The 21,051-nt window shown below is 39.3% G+C and overlaps 1 protein-coding gene across 1 annotated transcript in view; it reads right to left on the bottom strand.

Annotated features, from left to right (window-relative positions):
- Window positions 1-21,051, bottom strand: part of LOC121369817 (alcohol dehydrogenase [acceptor]-like) — a 67,217-nt gene that overhangs the window by 35,333 nt on the left and 10,833 nt on the right. Inside the window, exons 3-7 of the mRNA XM_041494890.1 lie at window positions 15,543-15,686; window positions 8,197-8,321; window positions 6,555-6,766; window positions 4,427-4,616; window positions 1,980-2,108 (exon numbers count right to left, since the gene is read on the bottom strand). Coding sequence (XP_041350824.1) covers window positions 1,980-2,108; window positions 4,427-4,616; window positions 6,555-6,766; window positions 8,197-8,321; window positions 15,543-15,686 — 800 coding nt within the window. The remainder of the gene's footprint in view (window positions 1-1,979; window positions 2,109-4,426; window positions 4,617-6,554; window positions 6,767-8,196; window positions 8,322-15,542; window positions 15,687-21,051) is intronic.

Here is a 21,051-nt window from a genome sequence, read left to right as displayed (position 1 = left end):
ATAGGTATTTGATTTGTCCCTAAACGTACTTTATTAACCAATCTACGTAACCATTATACGCCACCTGTTATTTTGTAAACATAATTGAATTATGGCAATGGTCCATAATTCAAAAACTAAAATTGCCGAGAGGGTTAACATGTATTCAACCCAACATGGTTCAGTTAAGGAGATGTGATAGCCAGATTTGGTTTCCAAACATTGATGTAATTTTCATTATTATCCATTTTTAGAGAAATAAGGTCCATAAATCTGTTACAGTATACCTTTAATAACCACGCAATTTATTTTGTATGTTCCAGTCGGTGTGCAGACAGAATGATCAAAATGCCAACGGTTTAAATACCAATGGTCAATATGTCAACGGGCAAAATGTCAACGGACAAACTGTCTACCATTAATGTGGTATGTTGGTCAAAATTACAACCTGTGTGTGTGTGTGTGTGTGTGTGTGTGTGTGTGTGTTAGAGAGAGAGAGAGAGAGAGAGAGAGAGAGAGAGAGAGAGAGAGAGAGAGAGAGAGAGAGAGATGTATGTATATGTTAGGGTTGACAAATTCGAGTTCCTTGCTCATTACAAAACATTTTAATAATTAGATGATGCTCCATTGTCGGTTCTGCATAAAATATTAGTGGCTGTATACTAAACGTGTTTCTGATCGTTCTAATATTTGTACTAGGTTAAATTTCATTTTATTTTCTAAACAAGATTTTTTCGTACGTACGAAATTATTTGAAGACAAAATCCAGTTTGGGCTTCTTACAAATATTAAGACGACCAGAAAAACATAGAATATACAGACACTGATATTCTAAACAAGAAAATATATTTAATATGCAAGTTTAATCGTAGAAATATTTTATTAGTCGGAAACATCTTACAATGCAGCAAACTTGGGAATGTCCCTTTAAGATTCCGTTTAGATTAAATGTTACACGATAGCCGTTAGGCTTAAATGGTTGCGTTATGTTTGCCGAAGCGAAACGCTTGATAACATACTGACTGATGTGCACTGTACAGAGAATAACTGGTTACTGTCGCCGTGCGAAGGTTATAGGTTCTAATAGACCAAATCAATTCCCATTGCCGATAATGTTAACGTTTACTAATAAAACTGATATAAGCAGCGTTTCAACACACCCAGGAAGTACAGCAATAGAAAGTGTGGCACCTCACATCTAATCTATCTGCAAGAAAATGGATGGTCACGTATCATTTAAGAGATTTAATTAATGTTTTTAATAGCAACCGTCATTTTTGCTGAAAATTGCAGTTCCATTTTTGGGGGTACCCCGCATTAGTTTCAACCTCTGGTATATACTGCATAACAACTGCATAACAAATAAAAGCGTATTTATTTATTGTCAATGGATAATAGTATTTGCACAAATAATCAATGTCACATATTACTACCAATCACACCCACAGCTGCTTTTACTCCGTAAATATTTGACGGTGCATCTCGAACTTTTACACGGAACTCTCTTCTTTGGTACTATGCAACCTATAATGGCGAACGGCGTTTGACCCGAGAAGTATAACATCAATAACTTAGTAACCGATTATGTTATTTGTTCCACGCTGTGGTGTCGCTCCCTTTGACCCGTGGTGTGAGGCTGGACGTAGCCCAGTGGTAAAGCGCTCGCTTGATGCGCGGTCGGTGTGGGATCGATCGCCGTCGGTGGGCCCTATCGGCTATTTCTCGTTCTAGCAAGTATAGCACGACTTCATGGGCTATCTTTTTTTATTAGCAGCAAGTGATCTTTTATATGCATCATCCCACAGACCGCATAGTACATACCACAGACTTTGTTACACCAGTTGTGGAGCACTGGCTGGAACGAGAAATAGCCCAATGGGCACACCGACGGGAATCGATCCTAAATCGATCGCGTATCAGGCGAGCGCTGTACCACTGAGCTATGTCCCGCCCCTACATAATTTATATAGTCACTTGTTGGACTTATAGACAAAGTATACCTGCTTGGAATCGGCCATTGTAGTCATTCTGACGGTAGCCAAGCTCTAAGCCTGCCCGTATGAATATTTCGGCATAATTTGTTGCCTGGACAAATCCGACTTTCAAGGGGCCTGTTCTTCCATGGTAAACTGCAAAACAGAAAATCATACGATACAGCAACGAAAAATTGCACACAAAACCGTCAGTGCGTAGCAATACGTGTGTTTATAATGTGTTAATAGTGCGTTATATTGTACAATGTGTGACATATTTGCCGATGGGATGGTTTTTGTTTATTTGGTTTTGTTTTGTTTTTCCTACTGCGGCAGCAATTGTTTCAACCTCATAATATAGGTCAAATTTCAACCTCATAATATAGGTCAAATTTCAACCTCAAAATATAGGTCAAATTTCAACCTCATAACATAGGTCAAATTTTAACCTTCGCGGTAGGCTTACCTCAGAGGTAACTGTGTTTACATGACGGAATTTAACCCCCAGAAGCACGTGATTCATCTAAACATTGATTTAGTTTCTTTTCGGGTGTTTTATTTACATATAAAAAAATCTGATTGACATTCCACCGCATCGCCCTCATGGTCTGACGGGAGATTGGCACGCTGGACGATTGCTTAGAGGCAGACAATTGCTTAGAGGCAGACGATAACCCGACGATCAAGTTCGTAACATGCTGATTACTGAGTATCATTTCTGGCGATTTGCGGAACAAAATGCATATATTTTGTTAATTTTTCTATCATGTTCCAACCGGTATCGGTGGTGTCGTGGTTAAGCCATCGGGCATAAGGTTGGTAGTAGGTACTGGGTTCGCAGCCCGGTACCGGCTCCCACTTAGAGCGAGTTTTAACGACTGAATGGGTAGATGTAAGACCACTACACCCTCTTCTCTCTCTCACTAACCACAGACAGCACAGATAGCTGAGAAAGAGTAATGACCAATATTTTGACAGTTGTACATTACTCGGTTTTAAAATGTCTTTTAATATATTAAACGGGTGATATTCTGAATTTGTGTACATATTTGGGTGATGAAAGAAAGGAAGACAGGGGGAAAATCCCAAAACAAATAAACAAAATAAGTGCAACTTTTTAAAAAGTTGATTAGCGCGGAAATTGTGCAAATATGTGTAACAACAGTTTGTTATATTATATGTTGATGTTTTCCATTGTTTTCAGTAGGTACAGTACATGTTGAGTACTATCTTATTAATATAGCATATATTTACAGTTGTCATATGATTTGTATAAAGTCTATTTTGAAACAAAGATATCTATTAAAGTGGAATTTCGAACATCATTAGACAACGTAGTAAGCTAGTTATTAGCAAATTGCCAATACCCCAAGTTGCATACGTTTTCTGCTATTGCACTTCAAAAAGTGACGTCATTTTATAAATCACCCGATATATTGTAACCAAGAAGTAAAGGGCGCGTCTGGGGGTGCAATGGAACGCAGGAAACGATCACCCTCTGTGGCCTTGGGTTTTCCCCAGCGACGAACAGTGCTCTACGATGGATTTATCAAAGGTCATGGTATGTACTGCCCTGTCTATGTGAAAGCGTATATAACAGACCCATTGCTGTTTTATTGGTAGGGGTTACCTAAGTGGCGGTAGCGGCCAAAAGTTAAAATAACCATATGTTAGACCCAAACAGCAGTAGTTTGAAATGTGCTTGTTTGAGTACGCTTCTTTTCGATTAGTCTTATTTACCGGCCTCGGTGGTGTCGTGGTTAGGCCATCGGTCTACAGGCTGGTAGGTACTGGGTTCGGATTCCAGTCGAGGCATGGGATTTTTAATCCAGATACAGACTCCAAACCCTGAGTGAGTGCTCCGCAAGGCTCAATGGGTGGGTGTAAACCACTTGCACCGACCAGTGATCCATAACTGGTTCAACAAAGTCCATGGTTTGTGCTATCCTGCCTGTGGGAAGCGAAAAAAAAAGTCCCTTGCTGCCTGTCGTAAAAGAGTAGCCTGTGTGGCGACAGCGGGTTTCCTCTAAAAAAAACAGTGTCAGAATGACCATATGTTTGACGTCCAATAGCCGATGATAAGATAAAAAATCAATGTGCTCTAGTGGCGTCGTTAAATAAAACATACTTTACTTTACTTTTACTTTTTGATTAGCAGCAAGGGATCTTTTATATGCAGCATCCCACAGACAGGGTAGTACATACCACGGCCTTTGATATACCAGTTGTGGTGCACTGGCTGGAACGAGTCCCAACAACAGTGAATGCCAACAAGTACGGGACGTAGATGATGCTAAAACGCTCGCTTGATGCGCGGTCGGTCTAGGAACGACCTCTGTCGGTGGGCCCATTGGGCTAATTCTTGCTTCAACTAGTGCTAGTGCACCACGACTGTTAGTTGTATCAAATGCCGTGGTATATGCTATTCTGTCTGTGGGATGGTGTAACGTTCCAAGCAAGCGAACTATACGTACACGAATTGGCTAGCGTGGAATCCTGCATGCCCTCGGACTTCCTGAAGAAGGGCAGCACGTCTTTGTAACTCCACCCGTATGCGCCATTCTTCGCCCACTTGTCATAGTCATATCGGTTACCCCTGGCGTAAATCATGTCGTTGATAGAGCTTGTCCCTCCCAATAGTTTCCCTCGCGGACAATAGGCTTGCTGGAATATGAAAATTCACAAACAAAATTTACAGGTCTGGGCCCATATTTTCGAAGCTATCTTAGCGCTACGATATCGTAAATCCATCTTAAGCTATGACGTCACTATGACATGCGTTATAGTGATGTCATAGCCTACGATTGTTTTGCGATATCGTGGCTCTTACATGGCTTCGAAAATCTTTAGCCTGGTGTGTAAATATTTACATTGCTATGAATGCAAAGGCCGTGGTATGTGCTATCCTATCCGTGGGATGGTGCATATAAAAGATCCCTTGCCACTAATGGAAAAAAAATGTAGCGGGTTTCTTCTCTAAGACTATATGACAAAATTACCAAATGTTTGACATTCAATAGACGACGATTAATAAATGCATATGCTCTAGTGGTGTTGTTAAACAAAACAAACTCTTATTGACTATAAAGTCGATGAACTGATAAAAAAAAAACATCACTTAAAACATGCAGAACATGTTCAACCATGTTTGCACGTGCAAATCAACTTTATGTTCTCGCTTTCTTCCCCTACACACACGGCTAGTAAAATCGAAATATTCAGACACTCAAGATGACAGGAAAACATTTGTAATTCATTTTCAATGTTAACTGATCCACCCCCCCCCCCCCCCCCTCCCCCCCAAAAAAACAACAACAACAACTTATGTCTTAAAACCGGAAGTTTCTTTTTCGGTTCAGAATATATTCAAAAAGTGAAATTCACAAACAAACTTTCCTGCATGTGAGGATCACACAGATATTGAGAGAGGAAACCCGCTATCGCCACTTCATGGGCTACTCTTTTCTATTAGCAGCAAGGGATCTTTTATATGCACCATCCCACAGACAGGATAACACACACCATGGCCTTTGGTATACCAGTCGTGGTACACTGGCTGGAGCGAGAAATAGTCCAATGGGCCCACCGACGGGGATCGATCCCAGACCGACCGCGCATCAAGCGAACGCTTTACCACTAGACTACGTCTCGCCCACTGTAAACATAGGTGAACACAATGATTTATATTTGTCAAAGTTTTAGACAATGTGCGCATCCGTGTGTCACTATAGATTCATTGTTTTTGGTCCAGCAGGTTTCAGAATATTAACAATTAAAAACATAAGATAATTCTACTGATTACAAAATGGCTCCTTTCACGTAAATAAGAAATCTTAATAATTTTAATTATTTTAGTATGACTTCATCGCTTATGGACCGGCCTCGGTGGCGTCGTGGTTAGGCCATCGGTCAACAGGCTGGTAGGTACTGGGTTCGGATCCCAGTCGAGGCATGGGATTTTTAATCCAGATACCGACTCCAAACCCTGAGTGAATGCTCCGCAAGGCTCAATGGGTAGGTGTAAACCACTTGCACCGACCAGTGATCCATATCTGGTTCAACAAAGGCCATGGTTTGTGCTATCCTGCACAAAATCTGTGTGGTCCTTAACCATATGTCTGACGCCATATAACCGTAAATAAAATGTGTTGAGTGCGTCGTTAAATAAAACATTTCTTTCTTCTTTTTTTTCATCGCTTATGTTTGAAGTCCCTATGTTGATAATTATTCAGGAGATAATGATTACAATATGACTTCATCGCTTATGTTTGAAGTCCCGATGATGATGATTTTGAAGAGAAGGATAATGATTACAATATGGCTTCACTGCTTATATTTGAAGTCCCTATGATGATAATCGTTCAGGAGATAATGATTGCAATATGGCTTCATCGCTTATGTTTGAAGTTTTTATGATGATAAGCATTCAGGGGATAATGATTGCAATATGGCTTCATCGCTTATGTTTGAAGTCCCGATGATGATGATGATGATGATGATGATTTTGAAGAGAAGGATAATGATTACAATATGGCTTCATCGCTTATGTTTAAAGACCCGATGATGATGATGATGATGATGATGATTAATATCATTATTTACCCTGTTCACCATTGCGCGACATGCCTTCACTTGCGGTTTTGTGAAAAAGATGCCCCAGTCGAATGGCGACCTGCAGTTCTGAAGTGCCAGGGGCGGTATTTGGATTGTGGGTTGGTTCGCGTCATCCCCACCTGCCTCTACCAGCAGCACAGTGACGTCAGGCGTCTCCGAAAGACGCCCCGCTATCGTCGCCCCAGCCGAGCCTGCACCCACTGAAAGGATTTTGATATTCACTGAATATTCATGGTTTTATGCAATTATGTTTTTCAAATGTTTGTTTTCTTTAATGACAGCTCTATAATAAGTTCGTCTGCGTCAAAAAGAGAACCGATGATTTGTCATCTATCTTTATAGTAAATCATATTAAGATTTTTTATTTATTTACATAATGACGATTGGTATGGGTTTAAAACTTAATGTTTTTATATGAATTTAAACAATATTTAGTTATGTTTTGCCACAAAAACTAGAGAGAACAGACAGACAGAAAGGTGAATAACAGATAGAGACAAGGAAAAACAAAATCAGAGAGCGAGAGAGAGAGAGAGAGAGAGAGAGAGAGAGAGGAGAGAGAGAGAGAGAGAGAGAGAGAGAGAGAGAGAGAGAGACAGAGAGAGAGAGTGAGAGTGTGTGTAAAATTCTACAACCATAACACCTCACAGTGAAATAAATAACAGAAATTGAAGGGGGAGGGTGTAAAGCTGTTCTGAAATAACAGCAATCGCCCTTGACAACACCAGTCCCGCACAAAAATGGGCAAGTTTATTAAATGTGTATGACATCTCGCATATCTGTCAAAATTTGTTTTGGCACACAAACACTCGTCCATATCAAATGACAGGAAAGTATTGATCAAATAAAACAACACATTATGAAAAGTCATAAATTAAAGGACAAAAGTATAGGTCAGACAAATAAAACTTCAATCACACAGTGTTTGTGATGATGATAGCATTAATCAGAACCTGTGATTTACTATACCTCTACATATCGAGTACATTTTTGGTTATATGTTTTCAAACCGAATATAACAAGCATTCTGAGAGTACTGCTAAAAATGACATGTCCTCTACTAGGCCCAACACATTTTTTGTATCTCATAAATTCAAGGGCCATAACTTTAAAAACCGTACATCGCTTTGAAATTGAAACTTGATCCGTAGCAGTACATGATAAACTTACATACAAAGTTTCAGCTCATTATCTTGAGGCATTACGAAAAAAGTCCGGAAAACAAATTTTCGTATTCCCTAAGTTCAACGGCTATAACTGTCAAAAATGGGTAAACTGCAATACAAATTAGATTTGAGCTGTAAACGTACACCATTTCAATTTCAGCTCAATGACTTGAGGCATTACGAACAAAGTCCGGAAAACAAATTTTCGTATTCCCTAAGTTCAACGGCTATAACTGTCAAAAATGGGTAAACTGCAATACAAATTAGATTTGAGCTGTAAACGTACACCATTTCAATTTCAGCTCAATGACTTGAGGCATTGCAGAAAAAAAATCGGAAAAAATATAAGTAGAAGAAATGGACAGACAGTCTGACAGACGGACAAAAAGACAGAGACGAAACCTACAGTTTCATCTGGTTGGAACGGTAGGGGATTAATAAATATTTATCAAACAAATGCATGCCTATTATGTAGTCGTACGTCGATCGTAGTTTGAAGCTGGCACCAGGGCAGTCAATTAACGAAAACGAGAGACGTAAAGTCAGTGATGCGGTTAGTAGGAACAGCCACAGATGCATGTTTGCAGTTCTGAAATGTAAAGAAACAAAGCAATAAATAAAAAAGAATAAAAAAAGAATAAAAAAAGAAAGGTTAATTGTGATCAGTGTTATTGCTGTCATACATACGATTTACAACACTTTTCACAAAGCAGCCAGTGTGGTATTCGTGATTAATCATTAAAATATTCCGTGTGGTGGCAGTACTCATGACGGCTGCCATCAGTGGGGCAGGATATGCTCAAGTTTCGCGAACACCTGCTATCGCCATTGTTTTGTCAGTGATTCGTTAGTGCATATCATCACGGCAATATTCATTCCAATGAGCTCTGTCCTGTGCTAGTTTTGATTTAGTCAACTAGTCTGGGGGTGGCAGTGTACTTTGTGGCGGTGGAAGAGCGATGTATTGTCCAGTAAACGATTTCCCCAGGAGTGATTGTCCGCCTATAGACGAAAGAAAGAAAGAAAGAAAGAAAGAAAGAAAGAAAGAAATGTTTTATTTAACGACGCACTCAACACTTTTTATTTACGGTTATATGGCGTCAGACATATGGTTAAGGACCACACAGATTTTGAGAGGAAACCCGCTGTCGCCACATAGGCTACTCTTTCCGATTAGCAGCAAGGGATCTTTTATTTTCGCTTCCCACAGGCAGGATAGCACAAACCATGGTCTTTGTTGAACCAGTTATGGATCACTGGTTGGTGCAAGTGGTTTACACCTACCTATTGAGCCTTGCGGAGCACTCACTCAGGGTTTGGAGTCGATATCTGGATTAAAAATCCCATGCCTCGACTGGGATCCGAACCCAGTACCTATCAGCCTGTAGACCGATGGCCTAAACACGACGCCACCGAGGCCGGTCCTATAGACGAGGCACTAGCTAAAGAATTTCATGAAATCAACTACAATTTTGCCAAATGCCCATTGGATTTTGCATTGTGGAGAGATACGATTTTGATTGCGGGTAAATTTTGGTCGTTTAGATTCACTTACGGTACCGTCAAATCGGAATAGTTCGGATGTATATGTTGGTATCAGAAATATATTTTTATTATAATATAACACATAAATTTGCATAGTATTCAATACAAAATTTCAACTCTAACCTCACTTTTCTCAGCATGTAGGATGATATAGTGAATCATATTCCAGTAGGCAGGGGTCACCAGAGGCAGGGCTTCTAGATTATGGTAGCCCCACTCCCATGGCTAGTGATATTCAATGTTGGGCTAGTAAATAACCACTATTGACATGCCCGAAGGCTAGTGAAAAACAAAATTGTCAAATGTTGCAGTTACGTCTATTTTGTAAATATGAATATCCTGACCTCACCCCAACCTCCAATGTTAGTGTTTTTAAGCTCTATCTCCCTCTTTAGGTGACATATCTGATTATTACTATTATTTAGTAAAATTGTATCAACTAAAATAAAGTAGGGCTAGTGAATATTTAATCGTGGCTAGTAAATCTTTTAAATCACCGATCCCATGGCTAGTGGATTTTTGAAAAATTCCAGAAGCCCTGCCAGAGGTCATTAAAGGTCAAGGGGTACACAGTTGAAGAACCTCCACTGGAATATGATGCAGCTCACCCCCCTACATATAATAACCACAGTGGTCGCTTTGATGCTCTCGGGTAGAACAAAATCCTGTTTTAAGCCACTTTTTGGATTCTGCCTACAGACTATAAACATCGAACAATCAAGAACATACGTGTTGAGCAATTTGCAAAGGGATGTTAATCTTTGGCCTTAAAACGCACACAAACGGTGCGATTAAAATATAATATAAGCAGTCGATAAATAAATAAATAATACTCACAAAATATTTTGTAATATAAAATATATTTTTGAATAACTATTTTGTTTTCGCTTATTGTAATCTGCACTAGCCGATTTGCATAACCACCAGAGGATCTTGACTTGTTATTAAACTTCAGTGGGATGGTTTGTTATACAAATGGTCCTTTCAGATATGTGAACAACTATTGGAAGGACGGCCATTGACGTTTCTATACGTGCATACTATTATATACTCTCTCTCTCTGCCTCCCTCTCTCTGCCTCTCCTTCTCTCTGCCTCTCCCTCTCTCTGCCACTCCCTCTCTCCCTCCCCCTGACAAGATCGCCCTCGCCTCTCCCCCCTCTCTCCCCCTCTCCTCCTCTCTCCCCTCACCGACCCCCCCTCTCTCTCTCTCTCGCTCCTCTCTCTCTCTCTCTCTCTCTCTCTCTCCCCTCCCTCTCTCCAAAAGAACGCCCCTCCCCCTCTCTCCCTCCCCTCTCTCTCTCCCCCCGAGCCCTCTCCTTCTCTCCCTCCAGCTCTCTCTCCATCCCTCTCTACTCTCTCTCTCTCTCTCGCTCTCCTCTCTATCTATATCCGCTCCATGCATCTCTCTACGTCTCTATCTCTCATCCCCCTCCCCTCTCTGCCTCTCCCCCCCCCGCTCTCTCCCTCTCTCTTTCCTCTCTCCTCTCTCTATCTCCCCTCTCTCTCTCCTCTCCCTCCCCCCTCTCCCCCCTCTCTCTCTCTCATCTCTCTCTCTCTCTCTCTAGCTCTCCTTCCTCTCCCTCCCCCCCTCTCTCTCTCTCTCTCTCTCTCTCTCTCTCTCTCTCTCTCTCCTCTCTCTCTCTCTCTCTCTCTCTCTCTCTCTCTCTCTCTCTCTCTCTCTCTCTCTCTCTCTCTGCTTGAAATAGAAAATGTAGCAATATATCCACCAACGTGCATCGATTCTGTGACTTACGGCACTTTAGATGGATGCTTTCCCTCTGCGCCTTTCCCGTTTTGAAAACATTATACTAAATGCGGAACATTGACCAATTTCTAGATGCACTAACTCTTTGTTAATTAATATACATCGACATATGAGATAGTGAAAAGCTTTTGTGGTCAATAACTGTTAATCATTTGATATCCGATACAAATGGGTTTCTAAAGTAGTGTTGGAAATATAATAAAAATTATTTTCGTCGATTATGTCTTTCATATTAAATTGACATGTAAATATTTTATAAATATTTAATGATACTCTATATAATTTAGCATTTACTTGTTTGGGCTCTCCAAACCCCGAGTGAGTGCTCTGCAAGGCTCAATGGGTAGGTGTAAACCACTTGCACCGACCAGTGTTCCATAACTGGTTCAACAAAGGCCATGGTTTGTGCTATCCTGCCTGTGGGAAGCGCAAATAAAAGATCCCTTGCTGCCTGTCGTAAAAAGAGTAGCCTATGTGGCGACAGCGGGTTTCCTCTAAAAACAGTGTCAGAATGACCATATGTTTGACGTCCAATAGCCGATGATAAGATAAAAAATCAATGTGTTCTAGCGGCGTCGTTAAATAAAACAAACTTTACTTTTTTCATTGTGGTGTTTACTCTTGAAAGAAAGATGTCCGTAAACAGGTGGTTTGTGCACTTTATTGGATGAGACTATAACACATTTTGATCGACATGTGTCAATTTTATTGTTGCAATATGTGAGAGACCGTCTCTAATAACAGTTTACCCCTATCCCTCTCCGAACCAAAATATTTGTAGAGTTGGAATTTTAGGCTCCAGGTCTAAAACTTATGTTCATTTTTTTTAAATAAATAGTTCAAACACTTTATTTTGACAGCCCGTCTAAATTGCGCAAATCTCCAGAAAAGATTTCGGCCGCGCAGTCTAATTTTATTTTTCGGAACTTAGGTTTTTTCCAGACATAAAGATAAATTTGATGCGTTTTGATTGGTCAAAAGTCAATGCATACCACAAGTACACCGTCTCATTTTTGGGAAAATACAGAATTTGCAGGGGTGTACGAAATGCCACGTGACTTGCTCGACTGGTCGTACGAAAATGCGAAACTGAATGAGACCAGTCCTGTTTTCCCCCCACAACAATCAACATGTCTCAGTAGTTAAATATGTTAAAAGTATTGCATTTATTACAAAAGGAGACATTAAAACTCGGTAAGTTTATTTTTAGTGTTTGTTTGAAGATTTATTGTGCACGTTTAACCCACAAATGCACTAGATTGCAACTTTTTGTGTATTAAAAACCTACTCGGTGCTATACACGGTTAAAGGGACATTCCTGAGTTTGCTGCAACTTTTAAGGTGTTATTGACAAAAACAGCCTTTGTAACGATTGTAATTACATATCAAATACATTTTTCTGCATAAAATATTAGTGGCTGTATACTAAACGTGTTTCTGATCGTTCTAATATTTTTACTAGGTTAAATTTCATTTTCTTTCCTGAAATATTATTTTTCGTAAGTACGGACTTATTTGAAAACGGAATCCAGTTTGGGCTCCTTACAAATATTAAGACGACCAAAAACACATTGAATGTACACACTGATATCCTAAACAAGACAATATATTTAATATGTAAGTTTAATCGTAGACATATTTTATTTTATTTGAAACATCTTACAATGCAGCAAACTCAGGAATGTCCCTTTAAACATTACAGTAACAGTGCAGGTATGAGGACTTGAATACGATCTCGAAAATATTTAAAATAATAACCTGACATGCGTTTTTACAGGTTATACAAGTTAGTACAAGCCGAGAAATATATATTTCTCTGTTACGGGTGTTCAATCGTTTTTGTTTTGTTTTTGTGACACGATCATAAACACGCAGCGTAATAAAGCGATAAGAGTTGTCCCCCATTATAAAATAAATAGTCTGCTTTTGACGGGGAACGCTCTATAGTCCGACGGTTCAATGGTCCGAAGGTTCAATAGTCCGAAGGTTCTATAGTCCGAAGGTTCAATAGTCCGAAGGTTCAGTAGTCCGAAGGTTTATAGACTAACTATAATTACGAAGAATGGAAAAAGAACAGTGTCAAATGTCTAAACAAATATGAATTCTTTACAGTAATCACTAAACGTATTAGGTAACAGCGTAAGATGTTATCACACAATATGATACATGTTGGATATAAATTTAAAGACATCCGATTGGCTTCTTAAATATCAATCCAAACCAACCACTGACAGGGGCGGCACAGTGTAAAAAAAAATAGTACGGCTCCAGGTTGACAGTGTAGAAATATAGCAAAGCGATTTGCAACTGATACAGATTCAGAAATTTTACAAAAGAGAACTAATAGTATTCCTGTGAACACCCGAGCAGCTAACAAAAAAGTTGTGAATACTTTGCGGACTTGTTTGCTAGGAAAAGATAAATCAACACATTTTGAGGATTTTGATGCAGAGGAACTGAATGAAGTTTTGAGTCAATTTTATATTGATGCTCGTAGAAGCAATGGTGAACTGTACAAAACTTCTTCCTTGGAAAACTTCAGACATAGTTTGAATAGTGTGACGGTACATGCTCTTAATTTCTTTTCGCCTGTGGCGATATTAATTGTTTTAGAAGGCCGTGTTCAGTTCGAAATGCACTTAGTCCAGGTGGGCAACTTGTTACGTGATACCTTTGCGCGACGGTCATCGAGCTGTACTTCTAATACACACCCAGCAGGTGTGGAGGCCATGTGGCTAGTAGTTACGTAATATCTCCGGTAGTGCTGTTTATGGCCAGAGGATTGCTCGCGGTATGGCGACAGCCAGTCTGACGATCAGAGAAAAATATGCCGGCATGGTGGTTGTGGCAAATCCACATGCTACGTGAGGTACCGCCTTGTACCCCCAGGCGATATTCGCTGTCTCTGAGAGTTTTGAATAAATAGCGAGGATTTTAGAGATATCGAGGAGACAAATAGGAAGGTATCCGAGGGGAACGGTCGTCGTCCACTGAACGATCTATATTAGTTCAGACGGGACTTTGGTAAATATATATTTCTGCTCTGTGTATAACCTTGATGTGATTGATGTGACTTTAAATATTTTAATACTGTATTATACCAATATTCTTTAGACAGTGTCTTCGGTCATCTGACGAAGTAAATCGTAGACTTATTGTTCTAACATTATACGAGTATTTGGTAATATAAAGCTTAGCCAGTCACCCTAGAGGACCTAGGTAAACTGTAGGTTATTGTCTTTATTGTGATAGGTACCAGTATTAATTCTGTGTTACAAGGTTACTGAATGAGTAGTTAGGGTTAATTAAAAATTAACCAGTTAGGAATAGTGTTGTAATTCCTTTATTAATTAAGTTCCCCTGGAAGCGTTTCTCCATTATCGCACGTGTGTGTGTTAGCGTTTCTCAATTATCACACGTGTGGGTGTTGTGTCACGGTGAAGTGATTAGCATATTGTGTAAACTAGACACCTAGACATTAACTAATTCAGTGATCAGTTCTGGGTTGTTATTATTGTTGTTATTAATTAACTACTGCGGCAGTACATTTGTCAGCGTAGGTTAATACAGATTCCAAAGTGTATTGTGTTTTTGTTGTGTTTTCTAGTGAACTACACGTGCTATAATAATATATACTTTATATAAGATCGTATCTCTGATCATACCTAGAGACGAGCCACAGCGGGTATAAATGCCTGTTACAGAGAGATCTAATAGATATACAGTTAGGAGAGATATTTGGACAATCGTGTTTCATTCAGTTACGGGTATTATAGGATCCCCGTGACAAATAGGTATTTAATTCCACATCCATTATTCTAGTATATCAGAAGATGATCTTGCCAGAATGTATACATCAATGTATGCGAGTCCAGATATACCTCGAGGCCTGTTCGATAAAGTTCAGTTTGAAATTAGGTTGTACTTTTCACGCCATGGTGGAGAAAATATGTTCGAAATGGAAGAGGACACTTTTTCAGTTTATAAAGATCCCAAAACGGGTGCTAAATACATGAAAACCCCCAAAGATGAGCTCACACACACAAATTCACCGTGAACGGGAAAAAGAAAGTTTCACAGGAATAATGCCAGAAGATAAGTCCCCTTACGGTCCTGTGGCTTCTTTTGAAAAATACGTTTTAAAACTAAATCCTGAACTTAACTGTCTGTGGCAGCGACACAAAGATTCCTTTAACAATGATGACGATGTAAGCTATGCAAATGACCAGTTGGCAAAGACATGCTGTCAAGATTCACGACCAACCTAAGCAAGGCATGTGTATTATCCCAAATATACACAAATCATTCTGTCCGTAGTACAGGAGTTACAATCCTTACCACGCAGGGTTTATCAGCATCACACATTATGTCAGTTACTGACCACAAATCAGTAAGTTCTCTTGCAATGTACCACAGAATTTCTGAAGATGGAAACGTACAAATGGGTACTGCCGTTACTACAGCTATGCACAACATGTTTCAACATCATATAGAAAACCCAGTGATGTCTCGATTGCTGAGACAAGTGTTGTCGTTGCAGAGACGAGTGTTGCCGTTGCTGAGACGAGTGTTCCTTCTGCCAAGAGTAGAGAAGCTCTTGACGAATTTAACATGGATCAGCTCTTTGTCGATTATGTTAACACTGAGAGTGGCTCAAGTACATCCATGTTACAAACACAAGTTACTTACAAAACATTAAAGGTTAAACACAATATTTCAATCTTTAAAAACTGCAAATTGGCACCATAAAAATAGTATTTCAAAATAAGTAACCTAAAACATTCTGCAGTTGTTAATTGAAGTTGAAATTTTTTATTGAATATTAATTCAAGTTGAACATCTCGGTTGTTCATTGAAGTTAAACATCATCTCAGTTACAATGGCTGAAGTAAAAGATACTGGTTACATGTACACCCTTTGAAAATACAATTGTTTGTCAGGGCGACCAAACTAATGGAAATATTTTTCCGGAATTTTCTGATATTTTCATTTTTATGCGCGCGAACACCCTTTTAAACAGTGCGAAAAATGTTATGTTTGACATATATTTGCAAAATCATAATTCAATTTAGTATATCATTATTTATATGTGAATTGGAACTTCCTCATAAAAAGACACAAACACACACACACACACACACACACACACACACACACACACACGTGTAATAGTTTGAGTGTTAGTGTAATTTTTGTTTACTTATAAAAACATATCTAAAAGGTAATACATTCGTTACGCGGGTTTTTGGCAGGGCGTACGGGATTGTACGCCCTGTCAAAAACTCGTATAACTAATATTATTATATGAATATTTGTTATATTGTGCGACTGTAATTTCTAGTTTTAACTATTAAGTCAATATTTGCCTTTGTATGTGCGTGAGTGTGTCTTTTGTAAATAATTTTCACTTCAGTAAATACCGATGTATTTCGACACTTTAGTATTCCTAATAAAATAAGATAAAATAAAATAAAATAAAATAAATAAATAAAGAAAACAAAAATACTCCAAAAAACCTAAGGCCCAAATCACGCCGACGCTGGATCTGGGTCTGAATTGGTGAATCTGGTCTTTTAAAATATAAATATTGCTAGATCTGGGCCCGTGCTTGTCAAACATTTAGACTCAATCTCTAATAATGTCACACGGGTCTCAGACTCTACAAGTTTCATAAGCGCCAGGTCAGTAGTTCGTGCTAGCACAGACAGTGTTTTGTCACATTACATTCAATGCGTTTCTTTTCGATTGGCACCATATTCGCCAGTAATTTTCATGTAAGAACATTATGTATGTAATGAATGAAATCTTTTAAAGGGGCAGACCCTAGTTTTTAAACACTAAGGCATATTTTTCACCTAGACTCCAGTTTCAACCCGTAAAAATGGACCCGACGTTTGGTTACTTACAAATTTGTAACAAATTTGGATAGAATAGTAAAACAAGAGTCGGTGACGTTGAAATACCATTAAAAATAGACTAAAACGCGATTCCATAACCGTTACTTCTCAGACGCAAGTGCGTTTTTAAAATTATGAAAAATGCATTCTGTGGTATTAGAAACACAAGGATGCCCAGAAACACTTCGTTTGTACGGAAGTGATTAATCTAAACAATAAAATATAAGTAATGTTTTAGTGATCAAAAACGACTCTAATAGTGAAAAATATGCCTTAGTGGTTAAAAACTAGGGTCTGTCCCTTTAACGATATAAGCGGTATTTACTTACATACTGTCCTGTTCGGTATGGCTCTTCAACTCAACTGACAAAGTTTTACAGCTAATGTCATTGAGATAATTCAAACGAATTTGCCAAGGGCAAAATCTTCCAAAAGCTGATATGGTAACCTTCATTATCGTCTTTAACTCGCGTAAATCGCTTTCGGAATAACCACAAGCTATATACATTTTATCATGGGTGTCTAACGACTTTCATAACGGTTCGTGGTCACAGGTCGCGATAATTTGTTTCCTCTCCCAACTGGTTTGTCCATGTTCCTCGCAGTGTTACTTTGGCAACAACACTGTATGTTAACAATAACAGCATTCTACTCAATATGGTTAACAGTTATATGTAATTTTTATACCTTTGACCATGCTAAAATGAATGCACACAACATCGACAGCAGTATCAAATTTGAAGTTAAAGTTTGATTGGTCTTACGACTACACTAGAGCACATTGATTTATTAATCATCGGTTATTAGATGTCAAACATTTGGTAATTTTGACATAGTTCTTGAGAGTAACCCCGCTACATTTTCCCACTAGTAGCAAGGGCTCTTTGTTATACACTATCCCTAAGAAATGCTTGATTCCCGTCGGTAGGCTAATTGGGCTTATCCTCGTTCTTGCTAGTGCTTCACAACTGGTGCAACAAATGCCGTGGTATGCACTATCCTGTTTGTGGGATTCTGCATATAAAAGATCGCTTGCTGCTAATCGGAAAGACTACCCCATTACATGGCGGTAGCGGGTTTCTTCCGTGTACGTCAATTTAAACAAAACATTCCTTGTTAATTGTCAACTATTGAATAGGAAACTGTGCAGAATTAGAAACAAAGAGAACCATTTAACGAATATGAATGAATAGATGTTTAATGACACCCCAGCACAAAATACAGATCGGCTAATGGATGTCACACCAAGGTAAGTATACCCATGATTATTTGCATTAAAAATACAAAATATACAAAACGTTATTGGTAAAATACAATATAAAAAAAATATGAAGGTGAGTACATTTTAAAATTGTGTATAGAAATCAAAATATTTTAAAAATTAATATGTTTCTGTAATCACACATTTCCTTTTTTATGCAAAAATAGTCGGGTGTTACATAGATAATAATACATTCGTGTCCGTTAGATACCATTTATCTCACGACGAGTTGTTTTGAAATGTATCTAACGAGCGAAAGCGAGTTTCGTACGTTTTTAAACAACGAGTTGTGAGATAAATGCTATCTAACGGACACGAATGTATTCTTCTATTTCTTCCTTGAAGGAAGAAGAAGTTTCTTTCATTTAACGACGCCACTAGAGCACATTGATTTTTTTATCTTATCACAGGCTATTGGACGTCAAACATATGGTCATTCTGACATTGTTATTTTAGAGGAAACCCGCTGTCGCCACATAGGCTACTCTTTTACGACAGGCAGCAAGGGATCTTTTATTTGCGCTTCCCACAGGCAGGATAGCGCAAACCATGGCCTTTGTTGAACCAGTTATGGATGACTGGTCGGTGCAAGTGGTTTACACCTACCCATTGAGCTTTGCAGAGCACTCACTCGGGGTTTGGAGTCGGTATCTGGATTAAAAACCCCATGCCTTGACTGGGAACCGAACCCAGTACCTACCAGCCTGTAGACCGGTGGCCTACCACGACGCCGGTCTATTCGACAAAAAGCATTTAATGTATGCTGTAGGTCAGATGCTGAGGACGCTAGTAAGGCAATATCGTCCACATATAGAAGGCTTAATAGATATACACCTGTTTCAAGAAATATATCTACGTCGTAGTAACACCCATACAATTTTTGTTTTTTAAAAGTCTCATGTCTCGACTGGGATCCGAACCCAGTAATCCCCCCAGCCTGTAGACCGATGGCCTAACGACGACGCCACCGAAGGCGGTATATCTTGAAGGAGTAAGGGAGGAAACTATACCCAAATTTGTCTTCACAGGGAGTTACTGCGGTGAGCAGGATAAAGGTTCGTCGAAACAATGACTTGTTACCGACGAATACTTGTATTCTCATTTTTCACGTTCCTACCCTTCCCATAACACTCATTTTGAACCCTTTATTCAAAACTCATTGCGTTGCTTCAAAATCTTGAGGTTTGGTCATGGTCAGAACACATGTCGTGGAAAACATACTCGTTATCTGATGGTTGTGATCCTTTATATCATGACAGCAAGACACGTAAACACGGTGTTTTAGAAATCTACAGAAGTACTTTCAGGTCGGCTGAAAAAGATCCAACAACAGTCCGTCCCGATCAGCAATATTTATGAAACTTTGACCGATATCGGTGATGATGATATAGAGATTTCATCACCAGTATTGTCGATCACAAAGATAGACCACCAGCAAAGCCAAAGTAACACCCATAAATCCTCCCGACGATAAATAGTCATCCAGTGACACTGCCGTAGGGTTATGCCCACTTTTGATGAATCAAGTTTTGTAATTTACAAATACAATCCAATTGCAGTGTCTCTTTAATCTCCACCATCAATGTCATAAACTGAAAATAGAGCGTCGGGGGGCGTTTCCATTATTGTAAATGAAAACATTCTCCAGAGTAAAGTTACATTGAACACAAATATACAAGCTGTGGCTGTAAAGGTCACGGCTCATAAAACTATTACTCTAATTATTTATCCCCACGCAACAGTTAACCCATGTCATGTCATGTCATAGGGTTTTACGTGCACATTCAGAGCAAGCTGTTGTAGCGCACGCCTGCCGTGGGCGCAAGAGCCGGCCTTGGTCAGCTCTTCCGTCCATGACAGGAAAGGTGGGGGGAGGGGAAGGAGGGACCGCTTGCACTGGCAGGTGCAAGGGAGCACCAGCAGCCCGATTGAATCGGTAGCAGGCGGGTGGGGGTGGTGGTGGTGCTATGGAATTTGAATGGAGCCGTTAATGCCAAAGAGAAAGTTGTGCGCAATTTTGTTGAGGAAATTTTGGCGCAATTTTGAACGGTCGGTCGAAAGGTAAATGGCCGAGCTAATATAGGTTTTGATATTAGTGAATCGAGAGTAGCTCGTTAGTTAACCTATGGGACTTTCAAGCTTTTATTCATCAACTCCCTACAAGGAAAGACCACGCCACGGAGGTCTTTCGGGGAAAGACCTTCATGCCACGGAGGTCTTTCATAATAGTGAGGTCATATTTGGCAGCCCCGTGACCATTTTGGGGGTGACCAAAGTTTGGGGGTAGATTTCAAGTCTTTGGGACCTTTAGAAAATATTAGCCCCCATGTACCCCGCGAAAGTTACGGTTAATTCCACCAAAGGGCCAAATCCCACCAAAGGGCCAAATCCCACCAAAGGGCCAAATCCATAATGGCCGCCGGTGGCGATACTGGAAATAAAAAATCTCCATCTCTCACTTAATTTGTTAGTTAGAATCACGAAAATAGAGTCTATTTCCATTATACTGAGGGTGCCTAATCTTCTGGTGGGTTATTTATGCAATTTAAGGTAATTGCTACATTCAAATCCAAGATGACCAATGTCCACCACGTTAATAATTAGAAAACGCCAGAGCTCTTGAAATGTTGGTATTAAATCATACATGAATTGTTTTTATACTGAAAAGAGGATGCACAATCTAATGCTCACATTGTGTTTGCCATATGAGGTTATCTTGATGTTAGAATCCAAGATGGCCATTGTTCATAATCATGAATAATAAATTAGTTTTCTATTTACACTAAACAGTGCATTCACAATCCGTTTATGGGTCATTTTTACAACTTGATGACATTTTCACTTTTAAA

The sequence above is a fragment of the Gigantopelta aegis genome, chromosome 4, assembly GCF_016097555.1.
Source record: "Gigantopelta aegis isolate Gae_Host chromosome 4, Gae_host_genome, whole genome shotgun sequence".
Lineage (NCBI taxonomy): Eukaryota > Metazoa > Mollusca > Gastropoda > Neomphalida > Peltospiridae > Gigantopelta > Gigantopelta aegis.
This window is presented reverse-complemented; position numbering and strand designations above follow the sequence as displayed.